Source organism: Impatiens glandulifera, chromosome 9 (assembly GCF_907164915.1).
Source record: "Impatiens glandulifera chromosome 9, dImpGla2.1, whole genome shotgun sequence".
NCBI lineage: Eukaryota > Viridiplantae > Streptophyta > Magnoliopsida > Ericales > Balsaminaceae > Impatiens > Impatiens glandulifera.
The window spans coordinates 32,393,273-32,414,360 of record NC_061870.1 but is presented as its reverse complement, the minus strand read 5'-3'; the positions used below and the strand labels follow the sequence as shown (position 1 = coordinate 32,414,360).

Sequence of the window (21,088 nt, the reverse complement as noted above, 5' to 3'; positions counted from 1 at the left end):
ATTTAAAATTTAAATTCTATTAAGATAATTGTATTTTAATATTTTAGTTGATTACATAAGTGATTTTATAGTTATAATGATAGTAATACCATAAAGATATAATTTATAAGAAATTGAGTAAAATCCCATATAAATTCAAATAATCCAGATCAAACTAGCTCTTAAGTGTTGTTGGCATTCAGAAAAATTATGAGTTATTTAAAATTAAACTTCTTTATTGGAATCTTTTTAAGAAAAATAAGATTGTAAGAAAATTTATTGAGTGTTCAAGTGGGATTAGGCAGGATGATTTGTTCTTTTTGTTTTATTTTTTATATTGTTATGGGAATCTTTTTATAGAATTAAATAGTTATAAGTAGATGCATCTTATCTTATTCAAGGATAGTCATTCCCATTTATTGGTTATCTATATATATATAATGCTTAATTTTTAAAGTGTTCGGATTGTCGGGTCGAGAGCTGTGGTTAATTTGGATATTTGGGTCGGATTGTGGGTTGACCCGTTTTTAAATTTAAAACGGTTAAAAATAAAATTAAAAATGCTAGAGGTATGTTTCGAACTTGCAACCTAACAAAACAAGTACAACTCTTTAACCAACTATGCTACAAAGACTTTATATTTTAAATTCAACACCAAATTTGATAAACGCGGGACGTTTTAATATTAATATAAGTTCAACTTTTTAACTAACTAATCTATGTATATATAATGATGCTTAATTTTTAAAGTGTCCGGATTGCCGGGTCGAGAGCTGTGGTTAATTTGGATACTTGGGTCGGATTGTGGGTTGACCCGTTTTTAAATTTAAAACGGTTAAAAATAAAATTAAAAATGCTAGAGGTATGTTTCAAACTTGCAACCTAACAAAACAAGTACAACTCTTTAACCAACTAGGCTACAAAGACTTTATATTTTAAATTCAACACCAAATTTGATAAACGCGGGACGTTTTAATATTAATATAACTTCAACTTTTTAACTAACTAATATATAATGATGTTGAGTAAATAGATACTTGGGTCGGATTATGGGTTGACTCACCCATAAACTTATAACGGTTAAAAAATGTCAAAAAATGTTATCCGTAATTTTTTTTCACGATTTTTATATTATTACTCGTGCAAATGCACGGGCTAAATGCTAGTTGAATTAATTAACCTAAATGGAGGGAGTTATAAGTTCGAGAGAACCTATTTATGAAATAATTTAAAAGGTATAAACACATCACTATTTAATATTAATTATACGAATACACAATGAATACATATTTTTTTAAAGAAAAAAGAAACATAAAATTACACTGGCCAAATGAGCCCAGCCAAAAAAGAATATGCAATGCTTAGAATTGCTGCTTATATAATATGCAATTAATGCTTAACGATTTATTCATACCCAATTCGATTCAAGTAATAATATCTCACTAATGACGATTTCAATTGATATCGGTGGAGGAATATGATGATTGTCAAAAGTTATTTGCCTAAATATTAATTAATGTTTTATAATATATATAAATCAAAGTTAGTATAGTTATCTATGCGTAAAGAATATAGAAAAAAGTTTTGAAAGCTTATATAGATTTCAGCTACTTTATAACCCTCCATATCATGATAATATTTACTTTTTGGACCTTTTGAAATTCAATACAAAAGATGAAGGACACAACCTTCTTGTTTCTTGTTGATTAGGGCTTATTTGTGTCATTTAAATATAATTTGATGTTTGAAATTTATATATAATTCTGATCTATCTATCTAGTATCTAGTGATTAAATAGCTAGGTTAAATATTATTGTTTGGATTTTACTATAAATTTATTATCTTCACAAAGAGATAAATTAATAATATATATATATATACTAAGTACTAACCAAAAAATACAACTTATGAAAACATTGCAAAAAAAATATCATGGATTTCTTCAGCTGAAGAAAATTAACAAATTACATAATTTGTTTTCAATCTTAAAGGCACCGTGTAGTTATCTAGTTTATTATCTAATAAATCATAGTTAAAAAAATTACAACTAATTGAAGTCTAATTTTATATGAAATACTATTCAGAAACTAATTTTTATGATGAATTTTTATTTAATAACTAATTGAAGTCAAATATACATATTATTATCAGATTATGATAAAATAAATAAATCATGATAACAAAATAATTTTATACCAAATAAAAAAAACCTATTTTTTAAATTTTAAATAGTTTTTAATATAATGATGGTCATAAAAAGAATATCACTTTTCATATGATATATATTATCATCTTAATATTCAATTAAAAAAATATCTTACCCTTAAAAAAATATTAATACTGAGTAATCTGGTCAGGCTACAACTTTTCACTTATTGGACAACCTACAACACACAATTTTAGTCTAAAATTACCTCTTTCATTGGGTAAATTAATAATAAAAAATATGAAATTATTGGTCCGAATCAAGCTTAGTCAAAGAATGGGTGAAATAAGAATTATTATCATGGGGTGATTAATTTATCCTAAGGATCAATGAGTCATGACTTTTCGCAATAAACTGTAGTAATTGGTAAGGTAGTTAAATGCAATTAAATGTATTTTGAAAATACAAAAGATATGGTAACCCTACTTTTATATGGAAGTAGACATGAAATTAAGATGGGGGATAGTTTGGTAAATGAAGCATGAATGATAAGAAAGGGAAGATGAAATGAATATTCACATATTTGGGTTAACAATAAATAAATAGTCTCATATTTATGTTGGTGTCACAATGACCATTCATATGATTGATTTAATAACAAAATAAAATAAAATATAATATGCTATTCCTATTTCCTACCCCTCTTTCTCTGATATTTGTACTCAAACTTCTCTTTTCTTGTTCGCCACTTGATATTTGAATGTGACAATAATTAAATATATATGCCTACTACCCTTGGCCCTCCTTTATTTTTTTCTCTTCTCTCACTTACTTTAATTTTTTTTAATAAAAAAAATATAATACATCAAATCACCAAAGTCATTCTTGACATGGGTTGTTATTTTTTTTCCACTTTTAATTGATTATTAGTCTATAATTATAAGGAGGGTTAAATAATGAAAAAATATGTCATGTTAATGTGATGGATGTGTGAATGAATGATCATTTGATCTCCAATAATAATATTGTTTTTGAGAAAGAAAATTCCCTTGGCTCCACATATATACAACAGTAGTTGTACAATAAAATATTGGCCATCTAGCCTAAATTAAGAAATAAAAGCAGCCCCCGTAACATACGGGAATACCATGTTCGTTTCTTATCTTATTTCTTACCATTTATTTGTCACAACCTCATTTTGTTTTATGCATGATGCCATATTTATGTTACCCACCTTAATTCACTGTGGTAATTTTGTTTTGGGACTAGGTTTTTTTTTTTTTTTTTGTTTTGTTTTTTTTTTTTACTATTTTAAAATAATGTAAGTTAAAAGAGAAAAAAATAACTTGAAGGATGGGATGGGATGGGGAGAAGGCCCACACAGCCTGACATGGTGATGATTAATAAATACATGTGGGCTTCTGAAGTCTGGCCTGGCGGGCCCTGGCCCTTAACATATAATGGTCATCGCAGCAGGTAATGGAATAAATGACATGTTTCGACACTTTTAGTCACTACATTTAGATATTTCATTCAAAGGATCATATATTATATATAAAATATTCTAAATTTGTATTATATATATATATATTAGATTATTTTATATTCAAATAGTAGGGTTCTACAAATTGCACCAGAATAATTAAAAAAAAAATGCTAGGTTAGATGGTTCAATGGTTGGAATATTTTCACCATTAATTGCCACGATATTTCACTTTGACCAAGTATTAAAAGAAAAGATAGAAAAATAGAGTGGGCCCAGTGGGGAATGTGGTATAATTGTTTGTAAGAAACTGGCAAAGTGAAATAAATGGGCTGGGTTAGCAAAAAAAGAAAAGAAAATGATGGGCTAGCAAACAGAATGTAATTGGGCCATCTAGGGTGGTCCAGAATCTAGGCCCGTCTATATACTCTTTACTCCTTCCTTACTCCATATATAAAATTATTATTTAAAAATAATAACCATATAATTAGTTGGCAAAAATAAAATATTTTTTATTTACTTCTAGACTTTATTGTGATAGAGACTTCACTTTATTATATTTTTTCCAGAAAGGGACGAACTTTCAAGACTTTGACCAAAACATTTTTTTATTAGTTTCTTTTTAGGAAAAAAATAATAACAATTTTAACAAGATCAGTAAATAAACTAATTACTGATTTAATTTAATAATTATATTATTCTTTTATTTTAAGAGAAGTTTGATATGGGGTATTTATAATGTATTTAACATTTTAATTAACTTATTAATATTAATTTAAAAGGTAAGAATGATTATTAATAAACTAAAGATTACAAATTCTCATTTAACTTCATAAGTTAAGAATGTGTCAGGAGACTCATGATCATGCTGCTATCATACTACAATTAAAAAAATAAAAATAAAAATAAAAATACATTTTAATTTAATTTAAAGAATTATGTCATTTTATAGTATTAATTAACCAATATAGCTCGGGGAATATTGATATGTGAATAATTGAAGGGACTAAGTTTAATTTCTATTAAAATAAAAACTTCTACAATACTTTAGAATCATAACTCAAAAATATAATTCATGGGCAAATATTAAAAAATATCAATAGTTACAGTGAGTTTGTATATATGTTTTTTAATTAATTATTTATTAAAAATAATAGTTTGATTCAAAATTATTCTTTCATTTTAATTTAAAACAATTTTAATGAAAATTTAATAATTAGTTATACACGAATATTTTCTTAATAGTAATTATTACGAAGAGCACAATTAAAAACGAAAATCAATGTGTATAATTGTGATAAGTGAGTACAAGGACAATATTAGGCAAGAATTTAATAGCCTCTTGAATAAATTATATGTACCCCTACTAATAAATTGGAGTATGTAGTGAAAGAAATTAAATGACTCCACCCAACTTCAATAATTAGATAAATTAAAGCACATTTTAGTTGAAGACTAAAGTACAGAAAAACAATTTTTAAATGTGCACACATAAAATTAATCTATATATAAAACATTATAAGACTCATTTAGTAATGTATAAAGGGAATCACGACTTGAGAGCAATATATCCTTTTATAATTTGTTATTTGGTCTTAGACAAAAATATAGGTTATAAAATTAAAATATTTATTTTATAAGAAAATACAGTTTTTTTTGAATTATTTGATTTAAACTATTAAATTATACTTTTATTTAAAATTTAAAATTTAATAAATTAAAATTAAACTATTTGATATTTTAATTAATAAATCAAGCAATTTAAGAATTAAAATGATATAATTTGTTTTAAGATATTTGAAAATAATCATAAATTGTCTTATATTATTTCATAAATTAAATTATTTAAACAATTAATTAAAATATTTTTATTTTTTAAAATATTTATTTATTACATATATTTATTCTTTATTTAATTAGTTATTCAAATAAAAAAATGTTCTTACTTATTTTGTTTTCTAAAACAATTAAATTCATATAAGCTTTCACAACTCACAAGGTTAGTTGATGTGCTAATAATTTTTTTTCTTTTTTTATTCAGAATTACAGGATAAGAAATAGGCAAATAAAATAATTTTGTTTGAATGGATATGCTCATTTTAATGCATGTTTGTCATGTAATTTTTACTTATATTTTAAGAGCATGATTTAACTATCCTATGGAATATGTTATTATTTGGATTCATAATTGTCTTAACCATTTATTATGATCATTCTTAAAGAGAAATATACACAATGAGACTTTTATCTCATAAAGCTCTTCTTAAGTAATGAGCAAGAAAATTACACCATGTAGAAACTACGATGGACCCTCTAGGGATTCAACTTGTTGTTGACTGACTATAGAATCTTGTTTATTAAGTGAAACGTATTATCGGTATGTTAGACAATAAGGATTGAAAAATCTTAATTAATTACTTATTCAAATATACGGATATTCTTAACTATTTTGTTTTCTAAAACAATTAAATTCATATAAGCTTCCATTTTGAAGAGATACATTTTCATAAGTTTTAGCTGAGGTAATCTAATATTTTATTATTATTGAGGATTAAGATCTAAGAAGACAGAAAATTAAAATTATCTGGTTTAATAGACTTGCTTATTGTCGTCATGTTTTTCATGTAATTTTTACTTAATAAGATCGAGATTTAACTATTCTATGACGTAGGTTATTAGTGAGAATCATATTTTTTGAGACATTTTATCACTAATTAAAAAAACTAAAAAAAACTATGTTCATTTTAGTTATGGTAATATTAACTAACCATATAAAATAACCTTTTATTGTAAAATAAAATAAAAGAAAAGAAATTAAGGCAACAAACAACAAGGATATATATGAATTAAAATGATACAATAAGAAAGTGTCAATAATTTCTGAGCCTTAATTATTATTCGATTATTTGAAATTATTTAAAAACTTGGATTTATTTATTGGCCGAAATTAAAGATGTATTATAAGTGACTAGTACGTCTAGACCATTGACCAAGTGACATCCACGACACCTAAGTCAACGTTCAATCCTAAAGCATTCCAAACTGCGTCCGATCCATCAACAATGTTGTTCTTACACGGCGGTTGACCAGCATGCTCAGCATCACAACCGTTCCTAGAATCGCACTCATCCACCACCTTGGCAGTTGTGGTCCGTCCATTACTAGCCCTGATCCTTATCGTCCTCCCGCACCGCGACCCTCCACTGTACCAACCCGTCGACAACGCCACCACCCTTTCCGAGTTCGAATGGAACTGCTCGTCGCACTCAGACGGCGCACCCCCGTCCCCGCCCTCGCTGAAATCATTGTTGGTCAACTTGGCTGGAGTAGATGAGGTAACCGGTGGCGAACAATCATAGGTACTGTAACTTTTTCCTTTACAATTAAGAGTTCCCGACGGTTTACATGAACCATCAGATGGAGCTGGAGGTGATCCACCGCCGCCACATATGCGGGTCCCAACGTTAGGGTCGTCGTTACAACGACCGGAGATACAGATGAGTTGGCCTGCGCAGTCGTTCAACGTCCGGCATTGACCATTGCAAGATGATAAAGCAGTGGTAGTGGGAAGAAAAGAAGCGGAGAAATGGAGAAAGAGTAAAACTATAAGCAAGGATGAGATTGAGGATACTGCAGCCATTATTAATTAATAATGTGATGATCTTGATATATGGCCATAATTCCCTCACCGTGTTGCCTTTTATAGTTGCACATATATGTGGCAAGTTGAATTTATTTTTAGAAAAATGAATGGAGCACGACTTTGGGAAACGACTTGTACAGTGAAAGTGACATCGCTGTTATACGAAAATAACCTCGCTGTTATACAAAAGGGACGAGGTCTCTTTTATATAACAGCGATGTCACTTTCGTATAACAGCGATGTCACTTTCGCTGTACGAGTTGCTCTTCCAAAGTCGTGCTCCCTATCCTTCCTCTTATTTTTAATTATTTCCATATATAAGATTAATTTGACTTTTAATATATTTATTAAGAAGGATAATGTTATTATGTCATTAAGGCTTATATCATCAAAACTAATTATGCGTATCAAAAACAAGTTGAAAACAATAACATCAATTAATATAGAAAATTGAAAACTCCTTGAAATTTGAGAATTCTAGATAACTTAATTAGCATTATAATTAGTCAGGTGATTATTCAGCTTTTAATTTAATTTAAATTTTAAATTTAATAAAAGTAAATGATATTATAGAGATCTGGAAAAGGAGAAAAAAAAATAGGAAGGACAACTGGGACTATAGTTGCAACTTGCAAGTGAGGTGTTGCATGCTGTGGCTACGAGTCCTATATATAGATTTCATTAATTTTATCCCTAACCTAACTGGATTGAATTTCATTAATTTATCGAAGTCAATGAAATTGGGAGGTTAAACTCTGGCGTGATTAATTATTAGAAAAAAAGTAATTACCACAATCCCATAAAAAGTAAAATTGTCCAATCAAGTTTTTGAGACTTAAGGAGATACAAAAAAAAATATGTTCATATTATTATTTTTTTCTTTCAATGTTTAGTGTTGCAACTTCCGACATTATTTTGATTATGTCCATTATGAAATAATGAAAAAATCTTTAAAAAATAAGAAGTCACGGCTGAAATTGTGTATGCAACTTTACCGTCAGATGTCAATATTGATTTTGGTTTTATTTCTATATATAATAATAATATTTAATTTCAAAATTTTATTTTATGAGATTAAAAGTTACGATTAATTTGAATATATATATATTTATATAAAACAGTAAATAGATAATTGAGTAAGATCGTGAGTAACAACGATTAAAAATAAAATAAAAAATTGTATACGTATAATTTAAACTTCCAGTCTATCAAAAATAAGTATAACTTTTAAACCAACTATGCTAATAAATCTTTATATTTTAAATTATAACACAAAATTTAATTAAAGTGTAACATTCTTAACAATATAAATTTAACTTTTTAACTAACTATAAAATATATAATAATAATAATAATGCTTAATTTGAATTTGTTTGTTTTGTTGAGTCGATAACTGTAATTAATTTGAATATATATGTGAGAGTAAATAAATATTTAGGTCGAATCGTGGGTTAATCCGCTCATAAACTTGAAACGGTTAAATATAAAAATGAACTTGCAACATAACAAAACAAATACAACCCTTTAATCAAGTATGATTGAGATGTGGTTTGCCAACAAAAAGAGACCGGTAACAAATGATAATGGTTAAAATAATATGAATTAAATATTTGATTGACCAAAATGTGAGGTCATGGGGTTAAATGTCGACTGAGATTAGTGATTGGTTTGCCTAGAGATAAGAGTGATAATATATGAATTATGATTCAGTAATGTTTAGATCTAGGGCATGACAGTACCTTAGTAAGAACTTGAGATTGGATAGGATGAGAAGAGATAAGAAGAGAATTGTGATTACAGATTCTGCAATCAGATAGATTGGATTAGAATTGTAGAGGAGAATAAGAATTGAGAAGAGAGAGTTAAGACTAACCTTAGATTGAAATATTGGTTGAATGAATTGTATTCTCAAATTGTTGTCTTCTTAATCATTCAAATATTGTAACTTCTTTTCCCTCCAAAACCAATTACAGTTGTCCAACCCAACTTCTTTCCCCCCTTTTATCTAACTACTAAAATATAAAATATTTGTTGATAAAACAACTTATTTGTAAAATAATTGCTGACGATTATACCCGCCAACTTATTCTAGGGCTCACAGCCCTAATTCTCAATTTCTTTCGTAACATTAGCCTCTCCATCACATCTTGTTCGACCACGAACAAGCTGAGAATCAGAAGTAGTTTTTCCCACTGACAGCAAAAAATTAGGATAATGATCCATCAACCAAGATTCTTCCTCCCATGTTGCATCATCATCAGAGGAATTATACCATCTAATCAAGAATTGGCCCATGGGCATACTTCAGTTTGGACTCTTCTAACGTTCGATCCACTTGGAAAAACATCTCTACTCCATAGATCTAGTCATCTACCTCATCGCCGTTAAACTTTAGGAAATCCATCTCCGAAAGTCTCGTCGGCGGTTGGTACATATGATCCTGATAGTCCCGATCATCATTCCGATTTCTCGCTTCCTTAGTTCGCTTGTGATCGGGAAAATTGTCGCCTCAAAAGTCTCTTTCCTCTGCACCTCCTAGTTCACGGTTATTGCTACATGATGCTGGAGTTAAACGTTTAATTGCCACATCCATGGAAGCCATCAATGCTTCAATCCGATCAAAGTGAGCATTCTGCACCGACAATCACTCGTCTTGTGCCTAACTACGACATCGAATTTCATTCAATTCCATTTCCATATGTGTTTCCACCATTATGCCAAGAAAGGTGCTCTGATACCAGTGATAATCTATGAATTAGGATTCAGTAATGTTTAGATCTAGGGCATGACAATACCTTAGTAAAAGCTTGAGAATGGATAGGATGAGAAGATATAAGAAGAGAACTTGTGAAAGTGTGATTGGGATGTGGTTTGCCAAAGGATTAGAGGTTGGTAACAAAGGATCATAAAGTTATGAGATTATAGGTCAATTGAGATTGGTGGTTGGTTTGTTGAGGGATAAGAGGCGTGTGAAAGTGTGATTGAGATTGGTGGTTGATTTGATATGATTAAGATTGGTGATTTGTTTGTCGATGGATAATAGGCATGTGAAAATGTGATTGGAATTGGTGATTAGTTTACCGAGAGAGACATGTAAAAATATGATTGCGATTGATGGATGGTTTGCAGAGGGATAAGAGACTAATATCCTCGGCATACCAAGAGAAAAGAGACTTGTGAAATTGTGATTGAGATGTGGTTTGTCAAGTAATAAGAGACCGATAAAAAATTATCATGAGGTGATGAGATTAAAGGACGATTGAGATTGATGGTTAGTTAGTAACAAAAGATCGTAAAGTCATGAGATTAGAGGTCAATTGGGATTGGTAGTTTGTTTGTCAAAGGATTAGAGACATGTAAGTGTGAAAGTGTGAGGTTACGAGAGGAGAGGTCGATTGAAATTGATATTTGGTTCACCGATGAATAATAGACCAATAACATTGAAATTAATGGTTAGTTTGTCGAGGGATAAAAGATTGATTTAGGTCAGTGATTGGTTTGCCAAGAGATAAGAGAGGCATGTGAAAGTCTGATTGAGATTGATAGTTGGTGGTTGGTTTGTCGAGTGATAAGAGACATGTGAACGTGTGATTTCACAAGATGGAGAGGTTCATTTTGATTGGTGGTTGGTTTGACGAGAGATAAAAGGCGTGTGAAAGTAATGAGGTCACGAGATGAAAGGTCAATTGGAATTGATTATTGGTTTGTCGAGGAATAAGAGGATGATAACAAATGATTGTAAGATCACGATATTAGAGGTCAATTGTGATTGATGGTTAGTTTTTCAAGGGATTAGAAGCATGTGAAAATATGAGGTCACAAGATGAAAGGTTGATGAGATTAGTGATTGGTTTTCCATGGGATAAGGGGCTTATAAGATTGAGATTGGTGGTTGATTTATTAAGGGATAAAGGACCGATAAAAATGATTGTAAGATCACGAGATTAGAGATCGATTGTGATTGGTGGTTAAAAGTGTATATGAATGAGATGTTGATTGACCTAAGTGAGAGGTCATAATATTAGAGATTGATTGAGATTGGTGATTGATTTTCCGAGCAATAAGAGACCTCTAAAAGTGTGAGGTCGCGAGATTGAGAGTTCAATTGGGATTTTGGTGGTTGATTTGAAGAGGGATAAGAGATGGGTGAAAATTTGTGAGGTCACAATATTAGTAATGAAAGTTGTCCATGGAAAAAATAATATTGGTTGTTAAATGTGTGACTAAGATGGTTGGTTGACCGAAGTGTGAAAGTGAGGTCGTGAGATGAGAGGTCGATTGAATTGGTAGTTGGTTTGTAGAAGTGATGGTTAAGATGTCACAATAATGATATGAGATTGTTGATGTACAAAACACTCGAAGTGAGGTCACGAGATTAGTAATGAGATGTTCATTGGAGAACAAAAAATATTGATGGTTAAATGTATGAATGAATTTGTTAGTTTATCGAAGAAGTGTGGGTAAAAGGTGATAATATGATGAGATGATTGGTTTGCCAAAAGTTATGGTAAAAAATGTTGGTAATGCTGAGATGGTTGAGTGTAGAAGTGAGATCACAAGATTAGTAATATGAGATGTCTATTAGATAAGAAATGATATTGTTGGTTAACCGAGTAATGAGAGTAAGAGGTCGAAGAGGAATTGGTCGGTGTTGATGAAAAAAAAGTTAAGTGAATGTCTTATTATCAAATTTGTTATTTTTTTATGAATACCGATAACAACGATGAATGAGAGGAGAAATACAATGACTAGGTTGTCCCAACCATTGGAGTACCCTCATATTCAGACCATAAATATTGACGACGAAGAGGATAATGAAGACGATAAAAACAGTAATGATAATGACGACCACAAATATGTGAGTATTATTTATTTCAAATTTGTAATGTTAATTTATTTATCTTGTCATTATACTAGTTTATATATATATATATATATATATATATATATATATATATATATATATATATATATATATATATATATATATATATATATTGAATTAAAATTATTGATAGTTTTTTTTTAAGTCGAGAGCCATACTTGTATTCTTTTAAAGGGTTTTATTTATTTAAGAATTTTTTAATTTTTTAATTTGTTGTTTATATTATTTTTGAGTCTTTAAATGATAAATGATTTGGATAACTAAGTTATAAAAATAGTAAAGCCACAAATCTATCTACATGATATATTTTTTTTAATTAATTTTTTTTTCGAAAAAATGACCATGTTCGGGACATTTTTTTTATTTTCTTTTAAACTTGATTTTCAGTCTATATTCCATTAAAATGTCTCGAACATGAACATTTTTAATTTTAATTTATTAATTATTATTTTATAATTCAAACATATATATTACAGATTTTATGTTACGATATCATATTTAAATTTGGTAATTTGTATCATATTATTATATTTAACTATATGATTATCAGACATATCTTTCTCTCCTTCAACATCAATATTCTTTATTGCTTAGAATTTTTTCGAGAATACAACACAAACACATAATATATAAATATGAAGGAGACAATGACCAATAACAATATCGTTATTGCCTTAGTTTGCAAAATCGTTTTTGGAAATGAAACATATCATATGCGAAATCATTTGAGAATGAGTAGGACTTAGAAAAAAAATGGATAGTATAAGAGAAATTGGTCCATAATTTTAATATAAATTAACGATTTTATAACATTTTAAATGGTTGTAAATACTTATAGTGTAAATTCAAATAAAAATAAATGTACAACAAATAATTTAAACAAAAATAAATGTATAAAAAATAATTTAAAATAATATTATGTATATAAGAGTGAAAATTTGATTTTTAAAACACTAAATGTCAACTATTTTAAGTTAGAGTGACAATTTAACTTTTTAAATAATATATTAAAAAATAAATATATAACTAATTGACTCTAAAAATATGCTCACAAATATATGAATTAATAAAATGGTATTAATATTTTAATATAAATAAAATATGAGAATGACTTTACTAAATGTCAACTCTTTTAAGTTAGAGTGACAATTTAACTTTTAAAATAATAAACTAAAAAATAAATATATAACTATTTGACTCTAAAAATATGCTCACAAATATATGAATTAATAAAATGGTATTAATATTTTAAAATAAATAAAACATGAGAATGACTTTATTTTCATTTGTTTAATAGTATAAGAATTATTTATTTATTTATTATTAAATAATTTAATTTATTAACTAAAATTTTAAAATACATCTACTTAATTTTATTAAATATAAATATTGAAATAAAAGAAATATTATAATAATTAAATAAATTAAAATCTCAAATAAATTATTTTTTAATTAACTAGGATTTTCCCCCATAATCCTAATCATTTTCAAACCCCTTAAATAACAAAATATCAAACAAGTCCATAACTCTACCAATAATTAAAATAAATAACTTACAATTATGAAATGTATAATCAAATTAACATTTAAACTATAATTTATGAACTTCAAAAGTCACACAATATGATAGCTTCATTTAACATTATTACAACACTTTTCAACCATAATTTTGAAATGCAAACCATTGCTCTTTTTAATAGATTATTTCAATTTTATTATTTACAATCAGAATAGATTCAATCCTTCTAATATTAATAAAATAACATTGGTAGAACAAAATAATTGTTGAAAATAAATATTTTTAATATCTTCTAGCTCAATATAAGTGTTTGATTGACAAAAGTATTATAAAAAAAATAAGTAATCTAATACACTTCATTCGTGTTGGTGCATGAATCACTTCACAACACGTCAATAGGTCAACACGATATTAGACTCGTGTTATTTTCCGATATCTCAAATACGAGCACAACACAATACAACCGACACTACTCATATGACCAGATACACTTTTAGTTTTAAATATATATTTATGAGTATATTATATATATAAAAAACAATCAAAATATTTTAAATAACCAATTTAATTTAAATATATTGAGATAATTTGAAATGTATTAAATATATATTTAAAAATAAAGAAATAAAGAAATATATATTTATAAGAATACATACTACTGAAAGGTCCAGACACTAAGAAGCCTTGTCCATGTCAACCATACCCAACTCTAACCAAAGTCCCGATAAGACCAACTTTAACCTAAGTGCCGATAATCCCGATAATTCCGATTTAAACACGTTAAATTGAATAATAATTGTATGAGTTTTGTACAAATAATTTAAAATTAAATTTTATTGATGTGATTTGATATATTTGCATAATGTTCAATATATATTTGTTTAAATTTTGGCATAATGTTTATGAAAAAACATTCTTTTCAAGTCGGTTATTATTTGTTCTCCTATGGCTATGGGCCATGATAGATGCGCTTTTTATCATCTCTGAGTTTCCGTACCTCCACCTCGTGACGTCCGTCATTTCCGCATTTTGCCTCTGTATAAGCATAGCCCTAAACCATATCAATTTTTCTCCTTCTTCTCTCTCAACCTTTGATTGAGTGACTCGATGGCAAGCTTTCTTCTTGTAAATTCCGCCATCGACCATTCACTCCTTATTTGATCTGCTCTCCTTGTTCACAAGTTAATCTATGTTCCTGCTTCAATCTAGGAAATAGTTTAGGTAATTTGCTGTCATTTCATTGTTATCATCGGTGAGTCGGTCATTGCTCAATTGTTGTACTAAATTATATTCTTGCTTCATTTTTTTATGGGTTAATGTCTTTGGGATATGTTAGTTATTGTATTTTTTTATGTTAATGGAGAGATTTTGTTATCTTAAACTGGGTAAAATGATCACCCAACAATCTATGAGATCGACTTGAAATTTACAGACTTTCTTGCATAAGCATTGTCAGAGTTTGTAGAGTTGTGATTTATTCATATGGAATAACAACTATCAAATCACTTAGTACTATATCAAGTTATGTTACTGCATTACATATGCTAGAAATTAGATGCATAAAACTGTTGATTAAATTGGGAATTTTAATAGCTAGGTACCTATCTTGGTAGAATCCAAGTCTACTTCCCTCTTTTGGTTTGTTTTGCTGTAGTTTCAGTTCATATGGTCAATTGTTTCTTTTTCTGTTTCTTTCTATACCTGTTGCATTTTATATAGGAAGCCAGATAGCTTCATCCTTCCTAGGCTGGATCTGAAAATGTTTTTGTAATTATCAGAAAACTAGCTGGCTCCACTCTAGCTGAACCAGGCATCAAGGCGGAACTAAAGAAGTTGCACCATTGCAAATGATCTCTTACGATCAAGATCCCGATGTTGTTCGATGGGGACTCCAGCTCTTCGATGGTGATCCATTCTCCAATTGTGGCTACTGTGGGATGGTCATGCAAAATCATGTGGACTGTTACCTTGACCAGTACAATAAAGACGGCTGTTTTGATTTAGAATCAACCAATGCAGAGAATAGTTTCTTTACATTTACTCTTCAGGATGAATTATCTCGACTTACTGTTAATGAAGTAACTGATTCTCCCAATGAAGGGGATGGAAATGTCCAACCATCATTTTGTCAACAAGATTGGCTGGATCAGTCTATGGAAAATTTCACTAATGGTATTGGGAGAGACTCAGAATGGTGCCAAGGTTATATTACTAATTTGAAAAGTGATTTATATATTGATGCAAATGGCTTATTTTGTGAATACTTTTAGGCATTGACAACGGCCATGAGGAAGCTCAAAATCTAGGAACTTGTTCTATCCCCGACAGAAATTTGAACTACGGGGATCAGTGGACTTATTCACAAGAGCCTATGGATGGGTATGAACTTGATGGTGAAATAGGCAAAAGGCTGACTCAGATGGTTTCTATTCCAGTAAGTGTCTTAAGGGTTTCCTTAACAAACCAACAAGGCTTCTTAGGTTTTTTCAGACAAAATTATTCATTTCCAAAAGGCATTAGTTTGGGGTTATGATTCATAAATGTATTTTACTATTTTATAGCACATAACAGAGTGCTTAGCTGTAACCATCTGTCATTTCGTGCAAAGACTTAGCTTTCATGCATTGAAATAATATAAATACTTACAACATTAGGAACCAATACAAATAATCTCTGTCCTCATATGCTACACTATATGCTATGGTCCAGAAAACCAGAAAATTTTGGCTTTCCATATTTACCTTTTGAACATAGAATCTAAGAACATAACCCATCATGAGTATTATGTGTAGCTACATTTCAGACTCACTATACCATTTTCTATATGAAAATTCAGACATAGTTGTTGAAGTTTATCTAACATTTATTAATCGTAGTTAATCAGGTCTTTGAATTGGAACTTGATTAGTGTATCTTGCTGGAAACTTGCAGCATGTTCCCAAGATAAATGGAGAAATACCTTCTTTTGATGAAGCGACATTAGATCATCAAAGACTTTTGGACAGGTATCCGTCATCCCATCTCAGGACATATGGTAGAGTTGACATTTTTCACTTTGTGCTCCCATTTTGCACCTTGTCCCTCTCCTTACTCCCTTGTTCCTTTCTGTTTTATTTTAATGTGGTGACAAATCTTCATATTAGAAATTTGTTTGGTACTGAGCAGGTTGCAGCTTTATGATTTGGTAGAGTGTAAAGTTCTGGGAGACGGGAACTGTCAGGTTAGCCTTGTTATAGATTATAGTGTCTCCATTGCGTACCAAATTGTGAAGTTTGATTTCTTTCTTCGTGGTGATCATGCATCTTGACCTATTTTTTTTCTTTCTGTGTTTCATTTTCTCTTCTCTTACATTTCTTCCCTTACGACGTAAAACACCATTTTGCAACTTGCATTTTGTTATTACCTGTTCTTTTTGTTTGTTCCACCTTTCTTTCCGAGCCAAAATAATGAACAGAAAATGAAATGCAGACGATTGCCCTTTTTTCCTTGCCTTTCAATTCTTTGTACAGTTGATACCACTAAAAATCTGAGGCTTGAAGCAACAAGTACTGGTTCCTAGTAGTCAAGTAGTAACAATCACAGCTAATGGTAGCTTTTAGTTCTATGATATTCAACTTTGAAATACATGAAAATATTATGTAAACTATATGATATTATCTGCATCCATGTGCATAATGAAGAGTTCACATTACTCTCCTTTCATGTTTTATTTCCAGTTTCGGGCTCTGTCAGACCAGATTTATCGTACTTCTGAGCACCATGAGTTTGTGAGACAGCAAATTGTTGATCAGGTTAGTGTCCCTTGGGTATACTAACATTAAGTCCTCCTAATGAATAAACAAGTATCGGCATAAAGGCTTGAAATTCACCTAAGACTTCATTCTTTTTTGGTGGGTTATTTGAGATTAATTTACCCACTGTTCATTCAACAATCTACTCAGCAATCACGTCATTCAAATAATCAACCAAACACCCTCTATTTATAGTATTATTATTATTATTATTTTTCATTACATTCTACCCATAATGTCTTTTTACCCAAATAACTTTATTTTCAATAACTTACATCAAATAAGGTTATTTGGAAATATCCACTTGGTTATTCAAAAAACCCTAAATCAAACAAGGCACTGTATTTATCCACCAGGAGCTATAATTGAATGATATATTTTCTGGTTTAGTTTTTTGGTATTGCAGTTGATTCAGAATCTAGAATAAATGGTATTTCATTAACTTCTTACTACTATTTACATTATGATGTCTCATGGAGCTGTTTTTTGTTAGATTCAATCTTGTCCCGAAATATATGAGGGATATGTCCCCATGGATTTTCCTGACTACATAAACAAGATGTCAAAGTAATTTCTGCTTCCTCAATATTTTTAACACTTTAATTTTATGTTCTTATTATTTTAATATCGGACATACTATACTATGTAAAACTCAGGACTGGTGAGTGGGGTGATCACGTCACTTTGCAGGCAGCTGCAGATACGGTATGGATCTGAAAACTGTCAATAGGTCATCAACAAAGTTGAACATTCTCTGCATTTTTAATGTGTTATTATTCCTCATCTGTTCCAAGTTTGTCTTAGTTCATTGAAAATAAAGTTTGAATGCAGAATTCCTGTAATTTAACAGTAATAGTAGAGAGAGATCTTAGTAATAGTAAATAATACAAGGGTAATATTGTAATTGGTAGAGTAAGTTTGCGTCAACAATAGAGTATGTATATGTGGATTTATGAATGAAGAATTATTTGATTTTACAGTGGTATATCCTCTTTTTTATTTATTGTTTTTAGAAACCAGATTCATGTCATTCTTAATTAATAACTCCACATAACACATACTCTAGTAACTCTACCATTCTCACATACAATATTACCCTTATAATACTATTAGGAATCCTGAGTAAACTGAAGCTACTGTAAAATTAGGGGGGACTATAGAATTTAGTCATTCTGGTTAGTACAAGGATGAAGCCTGTATATCTCATTAGGACTTTTTATTTAAATGATTCTTAGTAGTTATCCATGGTTGGATAAGTATCACCCTTCCTTCAATTGGAGAAAAAAACAGAGCAGATTCATCTGATTATCAGTCGTTAACCCCTTGCTCTTATGTGACTAGACTTTAAAGCTGTGTGTTTGATCTATTAAGAAATTTTAATTATTTTGTTGTAATATATGAGATGGACTGTCATGTTCATTATTGTATGAAGAAACATCTACGTACTATTATCTTGCCTTTGTTAAAGTTGAATTGCTGAAGATATTAACTTGTATTCTTATGTATATTGGTTATCTTCCAACAGTATGGTGTAAAAATATTTGTTATAACATCATTCAAGGATACGTGCTATATTGAGATTCTTCCACATGATCAGAGGTCACAACGAGGTAACTAACTCAAATGCCCATTTTCATGTTTAAATTACTGATTACATCTTGTTAGTTCTCATTTAGCTCAGCATTCGAGCTTAAGAACTCATGTTCATAAGATCATAAGTGTTTATACCGGGAGCACACATAAGTGTTTGATATAGTTTTCCTCTTTCTCCAAATATATGTTTGCAATTTCTTTTTGTATGGAATAAGAATTTATTCTTCTTTATCTTGTGCAGTTATATTCTTAAGCTTTTGGTCTGAGGTGCACTACAACTCAATATATCCAGAAGGAGGTAAAACTTATTGACACACAAACACATCTTATTTCACATGAAAAAGTGGTATTCTCTAGATCAAATGAATTTTGCAAAGTAAAATTGGTGCAGCTTTGATGATGAGTTGATTTGTAAATCAATTCTGAATGGAACTCTTCTGGCTCTGTTATTTTTTTTTTCTGAATGATAATATGCTTTGAACATTGAACATTATGTGTGCACAATTTTCAGATGTACCGACAACTGTGTCGAGGAAAAAGAAAGTGCAATGGGAGGCAGAAGACAATTTTTTGGAAACAACAGATGAGTGACAGAACAGTAGTCCTACATCAGAAAAATGCCGGTGCTTCTGTTGGTTTGGGCGTCCAACATGTTGCAACTCAATAATCTTGAACAATCTTTATTTAAAATTAAAATTGATTTAAAATGTACAATTTAATCAGTTGCATGGTTTCATTATTGTCTTCAACATTCTATGACTAATCAATCAATCATCACTGTTTTGGACTTGCAAGCTATCGATATAAGTTGTGCATGTTTGAGTATGCATGCTGTCCAGTCAGATTGGTGAATACATCAATTGTTCATTTCATAGATGCCCTTTGATGAAGCACATTGATACATATGGTCATCTTCTTGATCATTGTTGAAATCATAGTGAATTATGCTTAATTTGATCATACATAACCAAATATGTCTCCACCCACCTAGGTATGATCTGAATTATTGGAGATTTGGTTAAGATGGTTTTATTTCTAGTAAACCATTGATTTTGTTTCAAAAGAAAAGAAAACGAGACAGATGAAAATGGTCATGTATAATCCATTGCTTTTTTCTATTTTATTTTTAATTCAAAGTGACAACATATAGGCCACATTACTCATGAAAAAAGTTGAACAATTAGAAAGAAAATAAAATACCAAGTTAATCAAAATATGTATTTATTAATTAATTTTACCATATACACCTACCCAATAATATCTGGAAGAATAAATTTTACTTATAATATTGAAATAGAAATGACAATTGAATTAAACGTATAAATTAAATGCATATAATTTTTACACAGAAAACAAAGTGAATAAAGTAATATGTCTTATAACTTTTGTGACTTGGTTTACAATGACCAATAAATTGTTGAAAATATTGAAGACCTTTTTCAAGTAGATCTTCAATTGTTTTGATGTCTTTTCAAACAATTTTTTTAACTTGTTCCAACCACTCTAAAACTGTCTAGCATTAATTGGGCACATTTTTTGTTTTTTATTTTTAAATATAAAAATCTCTTGTATTATTATCTATGATTTTTATTTTTGCTAAACTATTATTATCTATGATTCTATATATAGCACTCATTCCAAATTGAAATTAAGCACTCACAGTTGTTTTAACTAGACATGTTTATCAATCCTTTCTTGTTAATATTGAGTTTTTATAGTAATATATGTGAGCTTTCTTTTTTATTACAAGATAATTTAAATGTTAATATAGGTGTGAACAAAATAAATAGTAAGGCATAACTAATTAGCTAAATCCAGCACAAATTATACATATTTCTTTTACAACAATGTCTATACTAAGTAGTAAACACAATCTTTAAAAAATAGTATTGAACATGCAACCCTCTAACTATTTTTTCTACTAAAATATTTTAGTGATTCAATTTGATAAGAAGTTGGGCATGACAACCACCATAAGTGGTCTAATCCAGATCATTGAGAGGATGAGGAAGTTTCCATTTCGTTAATGTGTACCAATATTTGCCACAT

General features: G+C 29.3%; 2 protein-coding genes across 3 annotated transcripts; one reads left to right on the top strand and one right to left on the bottom strand.

Moving 5' to 3' along the window:
* Positions 1-6,373: 6,373 nt before the first annotated feature.
* On the bottom strand, positions 6,374-7,270 carry LOC124915503 (kiwellin-like). The gene has a single exon (XM_047456228.1). It carries the CDS (start codon positions 7,246-7,248, stop codon positions 6,586-6,588), a length of 663 nt encoding a protein of 220 aa, XP_047312184.1. The 5' UTR covers positions 7,249-7,270; the 3' UTR covers positions 6,374-6,585.
* Positions 7,271-14,645: 7,375 nt separating this feature from the next.
* On the top strand, positions 14,646-19,864 carry LOC124913700 (OVARIAN TUMOR DOMAIN-containing deubiquitinating enzyme 12-like). 2 transcript variants are annotated; one of them, XM_047454115.1, is made up of 11 exons: positions 14,646-14,907; positions 15,434-15,857; positions 15,926-16,089; positions 16,587-16,660; positions 16,821-16,875; positions 17,372-17,446; positions 17,940-18,013; positions 18,103-18,151; positions 18,972-19,056; positions 19,281-19,337; positions 19,551-19,864. In XM_047454115.1, the coding sequence occupies exons 2-11, from the start codon at positions 15,503-15,505 to the stop codon at positions 19,628-19,630; spliced, it is 1,068 nt and encodes a 355-aa protein (XP_047310071.1). In that variant the 5' UTR covers positions 14,646-14,907; positions 15,434-15,502; the 3' UTR covers positions 19,631-19,864. The 2 variants fall into 2 exon arrangements, with proteins under 2 accessions (XP_047310071.1, XP_047310072.1); XM_047454116.1 differs by having other exon boundaries at positions 14,647-14,876.
* The last annotated feature ends 1,224 nt before the right edge of the window (positions 19,865-21,088 follow it).

What these genes read in the sequence shown, in the direction of transcription:
- LOC124913700 (XM_047454115.1), top strand. Translation starts at nt 15,503, where the DNA reads ATGATCTCTTACGATCAAGATCCCGATGTTGTTCGATGGGGACTCCAG. An exon ending in AGACTCAGAATGGTGCCAAG is followed by an intron (nt 15,858 to 15,925) that starts GTTATATTACTA and finishes GAATACTTTTAG; the next exon opens with GCATTGACAACGGCCATGAG. An exon ending in TACATAAACAAGATGTCAAA is followed by an intron (nt 18,014 to 18,102) that starts GTAATTTCTGCT and finishes TGTAAAACTCAG; the next exon opens with GACTGGTGAGTGGGGTGATC.
- LOC124915503 (XM_047456228.1), bottom strand. Translation starts at nt 7,248, where the DNA reads ATGGCTGCAGTATCCTCAATCTCATCCTTGCTTATAGTTTTACTCTTT.